This window comes from Egretta garzetta, unplaced genomic scaffold (genome assembly GCF_000687185.1).
Source record: "Egretta garzetta isolate BGI_Z169 unplaced genomic scaffold, ASM68718v1 scaffold214, whole genome shotgun sequence".
Lineage (NCBI taxonomy): Eukaryota > Metazoa > Chordata > Aves > Pelecaniformes > Ardeidae > Egretta > Egretta garzetta.
The window spans coordinates 546580-554829 of NW_009259491.1; the positions used below are offsets into that span (position 1 = coordinate 546580).

The 8250-nt window shown below is 42.7% G+C and overlaps 1 protein-coding gene across 1 annotated transcript; it reads right to left on the minus strand.

Annotated features, from left to right (window-relative positions):
• Nucleotides 1-664: 664 nt before the first annotated feature.
• Nucleotides 665-8093, minus strand: SERINC3 (serine incorporator 3). The gene is made up of 9 exons (XM_009637332.2): nt 7835-8093; nt 7169-7362; nt 5971-6050; nt 5123-5260; nt 4109-4278; nt 3285-3375; nt 2699-2876; nt 2046-2273; nt 665-1296 (listed from the first exon to the last, which is right to left on the minus strand). Exons 1-9 carry the CDS (start codon nt 7868-7870, stop codon nt 1158-1160), a joined length of 1254 nt encoding a protein of 417 aa, XP_009635627.1. The 5' UTR covers nt 7871-8093; the 3' UTR covers nt 665-1157.
• Nucleotides 8094-8250: the final 157 nt, after the last annotated feature.

Below are 8250 nucleotides of genomic sequence, written 5' to 3' on the forward strand. Positions count from 1 at the left end.
ATGTACTTAGTTCCACACTAAACACACAGTTGCAACTAAGTAATTGCCAGTTACATTAGAAAAAGGTGTTGCTTTCTTCTGCAGAACTAAATTTTAGTTGAACTACTGTACCTGAGCAACTTCACGGAATAGGATCTGACATTCAGAGAATCACATGGAAGATGCACAAACAGTGTATATTTCAAAATAAATATATTATGACTTACTCTTTGCTGTATGGAAAAAACATCCAGTCACATCCAGCTGGACACTGTAACAGCTAATTAGCATTTTAATCATTGTAGGTAGCATTTTGCATTAGATAATTAACCGCTGCTTTTTAACACTTCTCAACAGAGCTGAGACAGTTTCAGTAGTCTCCTTTATTCAAATGAGTTTACAGTGCAAATGCCTTAGTGCCAATAACAATAATAATTTTGTGTAGATTATTTTTTTAAGCATATTAGACAAGTAAAATCTATTAGAAGCTCTATTTTTCCACCATAACCATAAAGTTGTTTAAGCTAGTCATACACTTACCACTCAGTATTTGGCAAACATATGAAAAAAGAAGTTACCATAGAAGTTGCCTCTTAGAAAGGGCAAGTTTTTTCTTAAAAGGAATTAGAGTTAACCAGTTTTTCAACCTCAAAGTTCTGTTCCTTTGGTGAGGAATAAGGGGGGGTTTTTTGCCACAACACGGGAAGGTAAGTATAATTTAAATAAACTTTTGCTTTAAATAAACTTTTGCAATGGAATGTAGAAATCAAGCAGCATGGCTTACATTTCCAGGAAATGAGGCATTAGCATACTAGTGCATTATGCTGAATATAATTGTGCTTTAAAATATATTACTTATTTAGTTAAATGTTGTTTCTATTCAATATAAAGGTTGCGGCTATTGGACAGAACAGGGATTTTCTTTTGTGCTTTGACAGCACAGCTGTAGTGAATTTTAAAAACGTAGCAATAAGGTAACCAGGACTGAAGGTTAAAATAGAAAAAGATAACTGATAACTTTCATCCTGCATCAAGCATTATGCAATACATAACTTTCTATCCACCTTAATGTTTCTATTAACATAAACAGTAACACAGTGTAACTAAAGCAATACATGAACAGTTTGGCTTTCAGCAAAAAGTTCCCCACTTTTGTAAGCTCAGACAGGTGCAGCAATTTAACTGAAGTCCCTATTAGTAAGGACAAGAGGAGCCACTAGGGTCCAAAGATAGAGAAGGAGACAAACCCAGCTGGAGGTTATCTTCACCCACACGGCTGGCCACTTACTTGTCATTGTTTTAAAATCCGCATCAGGGCTAAAAAGTAAAGAAGTCAATTAATATATACAGAGGGTACCACTATTCCTTGCTATCTCTCATCTGAATCTGAAGTTAGAACAATGATTTGGGAGGCTCCAATGCAAGAGCCTTTGCGGGAGGAATATGGTGAGACAACTCAACCAGCGATTTCCTGGTTGCCTATGCTGATGTGCCACTCTTAAAGGAAATGCTACCATGAGCTATACAATAGATGCCTGATGGCTGCTGCTCTGCAAGCATATTTGCTAATTTATATGATACAGCAGTCCTGGGGAAAGCAGTTCTACGCTGCAGCAGCAGAGGTTATGGCCAAGTGTTCCCAACAGAGCTAGGAAATCGAATCTGCATTGAAGTGGCACACATGGCTGTCCCTGCACATCTTTCCCAGGGTGAAGAGCCAGTAACATCAGGCTGGCCTCTGACAAGCTTCCCAGGAGGCCACCCTAAGCCAGTTTTGCACACATCCTGCCTGCTGCATGCATAGCTGAAGGATGGTAACCATGTGTTCTGCCCTTGCAGCTGTGAAGCAGTCCACTAGGACTACAGCTGCTGATCTTGTCTTTTTGTACAGGTCTTGTACATCTTATTCAGCAACACAAAATTGAGAAGGCACAACTCCAGTGCAACTGGCACAGGGATAGCACCTTAACCAGCTGGGCAGGAGTAGCCTACAGGGCAGGAGTCTCCTACCCACCTAGAAACACAGTCTGGCACACACAACACATCACTTTCTGTCTTGTTCTTACCTGTACCAGTTTGTGAGTGTCATCATGATGTAAAGAGAGGCAAGGAAGAGCATGAAGTGAAAGAAGGTGTAGCTGTACTGAACACCATCCTTCTCATTATCCATGACACGGCGCACTTCTCCTTCCTCTGCAGCCCCGCTGCCTGCTCCCACAGTGTCCTCCAGAATGGCACTGTCACTCCCAGACAGTGTCAGCTTGTTCACCTGGCTGTTACTTGAAGAGCGAATGCTGCAGTGTAATCCAAAGGTAGACATGATTAAAAACTCCCTTTTCAGTTAGCTGTGTTTGCTAATGAAGCAAGAAACAGACCACAGTGGATATCTGGAACTAGCAAATAATATTTTTTAAATCCATCTGGAAACACAAGGAAGCTACAAAGAGATCTGTTTTCATCCAAGCATTTGTTAACCTAATTAAACAGTGTTCCTAGTCCAGGTCTTGTAACACATTTTGTTCTGTTGTCTGAATTGGGCTAATAAAGCTTCTCCTCACCCACAAAACAGAACGCAGTTTTATCAGCCATGTTTAGGCTTGGGCCTGGGACCACAGCTGCGTATGAATAAATGCGGTTACATTTTTCACTGAACCCAGATTCAAACAAAAAAGCAGACGAGTCCCCATTGTTTATCATTTGATAGCAGTGCAGATCCTACCTGGAATACAAGAGGCAAAGGACAAAGATAACCAATCCAACAATACTCTGGGCATCCCACCACTGCAGGGACTTGGGCGGAGCTGGAGTAGCAGGTACAACAGTGGTATTTGCCGGAACAACTGTGGGTGTAGCGATCTGGGTTATGATGTTCAGCAAACTTGGGTTACAGTTTCGTTCTGGAAGGGATTTCAAGGCAGATTAAAGAGAGATGAGCTTTGCCAGTATTTAGCTAAGAAAAGATGACAGATAAGCTTGCAATTTTTCATTCCCTTTAACTGCTGTTCTCTTCAGTTCCCCAGAGGCAGCAATGGCTGAATATTTTTCCTTCCTGTAAACTAGGCAAGGGTGTAATAAATAAAATCAGAATGACCTGGGACAGTTTTTTTCCCCCCCTCACAACTACCCCAGTTTACTTCTGGAAAGAGGCAATTTGATGGCTTCAGTAAAGTCAGTTTTACTGCTGCACTAGATTTTATCTAGACAGATCAGCAATCCCCATACAGTGATCTGTCATAGCTACAAGCCCCATCAACAGCTTCTGCTTTCACACCAGAATATTTTCCTCAAGACAGCCTGTCACTTACCAGGCTCATTGGACATGGCTGACCAAGTGAGGTACATGGTGTAGAGCGTGATAACAGAGGACTGGAGGAGGCCAGAGCGAGGCTGATGTTCCTGTTCGAAGACAGAAAAGTAAGCCAAGGTCAAAAGGGCAAGTTTTACCTATAGTTGGATAGTTTTACCCTACTGTCACAGATTCAATAACAACAGCATGAAAAACTGTATTTTTTAGAAATGCACTGGGCTTTGTTCCATCTTTAAAAGACCAGAAGAACCTCCTTAGAGTAATACAATTTATGCAGTGAGCAACTCAAACATGGAAGGAATAAGCAAACCAAATCCAGTTTGTCTGTGCCCAAGACTTGATTATGGGTTCTTACTGAGTTAATCCCAACTTGCTTAACAGTTTTGTAGATAGGAACCTAGCATGTGATTTATTTGAGCAATACCAGTTCAGAATCAAGTAACATGTGAGCTGCTTCTCATATTAAACGCACTTATCCCTAATTTCAAAGCCACAGTATTACGCCAATAAATTCCCAGCTTATTTTGCTTTTCCTTAACAGGATTCTCTGTTCTGCCAGAACCTTCACCACTAAAACCATGCCAGCAGAATGCCCCACATGGAAACAGAGTCCAAAACAATGCAGCCAAAAGAAGCCTATCTTCAGGAAATATGTCACTATGTGGTCCATTGGTTTCTGAACGAGACTTTTTTTTAAGTGTTCCTAGCTAGCATAGCTATGATAGCCAAATTTGGAAGTTCTTATGTCTGACTGAATTGGTACCACACTTTCTTACTTCCCTGCTTTGTATATCAGAAGAAAATAGCAGAGAAAAATAATACCTGAACTTTTGAATGTATAGAAACGATGGAGACAGCAATGCACAGGATCATATTAAAGCTTATGAAGAACTTGTTCTCAGTGCAGTCATCAGGCTTCGTGTAGAAAACATAGAAGAGCACAACAAAAACCAGTGACAAGATATAGAACAAGCTTGTACAGGACAGCAGAGCTGGAGGGAAAAAAACACCTGTTACAATACACAGAGTTTAACAGTGATTTAATGACCAGCTACCACTGTAATGAGACAGCCCCTCTTCCTCACTTGGAAGTCTGGTTCAGAAAACTAGACTAGCAGAATGCATTTTTATTAGGTATGGCTAAATTTCTGCTTTGACTCACTAAGTAGTGTAGCTCTGAGGAAAGCCAGTGCTGACACTGGGGGAATAAGACCTGCCTTTCAGTGGCAGTTTAATCGGTTTAGCTGATGTCAAGCCACCGTGTCAAAATGAGAGTGCTTTTTGGATGCTTCTCATGGGCTACTTACAAGCCCTGAATTCCCCCTTCTAAGCTAGAAGCCACCCATTTTCCTTTCCATTCTGCTATGTTCTTTGTAAGAGGCTACAAAATGCTGTTGCAGCATTCGTAACTGTGAGCAAAGAACCACAACAATTAGCACTTTGTAATTTAGTGGTCAGCTCAAGAGCATGCGCTGAGGCATGCTTTGTGTTGTACTGCAGCCATTGTCATCCACATAACCAACTTCCTGAGGACCTCAGCAGGGGAGGTGGCAAAGCAAAGTTAGAGTGGAAGAGATCCAGGCTACTAGCTCTGCACTTGCACTGCAAACTAGGCAAGTGTTGTTTATTATGACTGTCAGATCTGCTATCCACAAGCCTAAAATATTTTGCATTTTATTTAATGAGAAAGGCAACACTGCAACTATTAATTCCAAAGGTTTACAGTAGTGACTCAAGGAGACTGTGGAGTGTAATTCTAAGTATGTTTGCAAACTAGTACATGATACTCTGCAAAGTTTCTGCAGAAACAAATCCTTTACAGGTTAAGATTCCTACCTGCATACCAACATTTAGAATTTCCCTCCTCCATTCTCTCAACCCAGCTCTCATTCCAGGAGTGAGCAAAGTCCACAAGAAGCACCAGCTGGATAAGAATGAAGCAGAAGGCTCCACAAATACCAATAGCAAACCAAACTAGAAAAGGGAGCAAGAAAAACAGGGTTAGCTTTCATCATTTGCATGCTACCACAGTTAAAAAAAAAAGCTCCTAATTATACTGCAGACAAATAATGAAAAAATCTGAAACTGTATTTAGAAATGCAGATGCTGTTAATCACTTTAGCCTCCATCTTGCAAGAAAGATGCAAGAAGTCCCAGCTATTCAAGGGTGCAGCCTATGCTTGTCAAACTGAGCATGGGAATGTTCAGCCCCGTGTGTTTTCAGAACAAACACAAGATCTAACAGAAGACATCCCTGGGTACAGGAGTACCATCATGCCACACTTCTTTGAGGATCAAAAACCCTTTCAAGTTCCTGTGATGTGGCCAGACAGTAAAGGTTTCTTGCACAGATTTTTCAGAAGCTCTAAGGAGGTATTTAGCACTTGTCAGTGTTCTGAGCTGCCTCTAATCTAAAGAGTCTCAGAAGACTCAGCCCAGTAGTGATCATGTCATGGAGTACAGAATTATTAATACACAACACCTATGCACTTGAAGAGGGATTGCTTGTTGCCATAACTTCAGTTGACCGCCAAAATACTTGATGAACCAAGATACTCCAATGAAGTAGGACAGAATCTGTGTCTTCTACGAGGTAACTTTCACTATCACAACTATAGCCTGGCAAGTCTGTGAAAACGTTCGAGTTTATTAAACAGAATTCCATGATGACGTATTAACCGTACCTCTTGTGAAAGGCCCTTCAGGAATGTAAAACGCTCCAACCATGATAGCCACAATGGCAGCTATTTTGAAGAACCAGAACCTTTAAAAGAAGATACGAGTTGAAAATATTGGTCTTACTCTGCACACAATAGTCATGTTTTACATGATCTGCAAGCAGCTTGCTGTACATAGGGAGTGTCTAATGGAAATGTAAAGAAAAAAAAGTTGTGTTCAGTGGGATTAGACATAAAGGTGTTCACCAGATCAGGGGGAGAGGGTGAAGCAATGGTCAATACATTGGAGACATGAACTGACAGAAAAGTTCAACAAAGGCAAATGCAGACCATTGCAGCTAGGACAGAAAAGCCCCGTGCGACAGGACAGGCTGGGGCTGACTGGCTAGAAAGCTTTGCTGAAAGAGGAACTCCTGCTCCAGCAAACGGAACATGAGTCAGCAGCTCATCCTCACAGGGAGGAAGGCTACCTCTTTGCTGTTCAGCTTGGAGAAGGGAAAAGGGAAATCTAATTGCCGTTTTCAACTGCCTGAAAGAAAGGTGTAAAGATGACAAAACCAGACTCTTCTTGCAGGTGCACAGTGGAAGGACAAGAAGCAACATATGCAAGCTGCGAAAATAGAAACTACAATTAGATATTGCAAGAAAGTGCACCAGTTGCCGAGAGGTCAAAGCATCCCCACCCTTTGATACCTTCAAAACTCAACTAGACAAGACCCCAAACCACCTGCTCCATGTTGGTGCTGCTCTAAGTAGGGTATTGGATCATATGATCTCCAAAGGTCCTTTTCAAATTAAGTGACTCTGTGATAATTCAGTCATCTAGCCCAGAACTAACCCAGTTAAATCAGTGAATCAGAAATCAGAAACCAGTTTCTGCTGGCTTACCGAGTCAGACTGGCCCACTGAATGACGCAGTGAGCGCTAGAGTCAGTGCGAGGATGGCGACATAAACCATCTGCCATCTAGCATCTCTGTGGAAACACAGGGGGGTGCTCAGAGCACCGCCCTTTTGGCTACCCAACCTCACAGCGTTATCAGTAGCTGAATGTTACACAAATAGGAAGCTTTTGGGAAGACTAAAGTGTTACCCTGCATTCAGTTCAGAAGGAACTCGAGGCTGTCAATGCACGCGTAAACAAATTGCCACTGTGTTCAACAAAGAAACAAGTTGGAAGACCAGGCAGCTGGCTCACACACATACCCATTGTGTACCGAGGCTCTTGGATCGTTACTTGTTTTCACTTCTATCATGAGCACAGACAGCAGAAAGAAGAACACTGCCATGGCAAAGCTGATTCGATAGACAGCTCTGTATCCAACAAACACATCACAGCTGACAAAGCCATCCATATGCGGTATCTGAGTATGAAGCCCCTCATCACAAAATCCAGGTATCTGAGTAAAGACACATTTAGTTGTGAATTTACATATGCATTTGCAATTACATTCTTTAAGCACTCTTAACAGCTAAGGCTTTCAGTCAGCCGTCTTCTGGGAGACCTGATAACACAAGACCTTGTGCTCAGCTGGCCTGAACAGACCTTATTATCATCTTTCTTTCCCCATGTCATCACTAAAAGCATCCGGGAAGATACAGATACCAAAGCAGCAGGCCTCTGATAATGACTGGCAATCTCCAGGTCTCGTAAGGTTTCAGAGACCAGGCATGTACTTAAAAACGTGTATTCACAGAATTTGCTATCTCAGCTAGAAGCTGTTCAGTACACGCAGTCTCTTAACTTGGGGGACAAGGCACATTTGGCTGTTTGGGTCTCTCACATAATCCATTCCAAGTAAAGAGAATCAATAGTCATGGGCACAAGTAATGGTTTTGCAAACAGTTAGAAAGAGGTTTTCCCCTCCATACCTTTTTCAGCTGCTCTTCCATCCCTGGTACCAGCATAATGCAGGCAAGAAGAGTACTGAGGAGGAGGAGGAAGGCATAGATAAGACGCGTCACTGTTGAATTCTTGCTGTTGGGACAACATTGGCACAGCAAACACGAGGCACCGCTGCACAGACAGGGAATCTGAGGACAGAGACAGAGAGGGTAAGGGCATTCCCCTCGCAGCTGACACCGGCTCTTGAACGACACCGAGAGGGGAAACCCCAAACTCCATTTAGAGGAACTCCGGTCCCTGCCGGATCACAAGGACGGGCCGTTTAATCGACATTTTCCGACCATAGAGTAAGCCGGCTTATCAGCCTGGGCTCTGTTCCCGGGCGCCGTCGCCAGGCAGCGGCCAGCAGCGTGCCGCGGCTCCGCAGCCACCGGCACCGCCT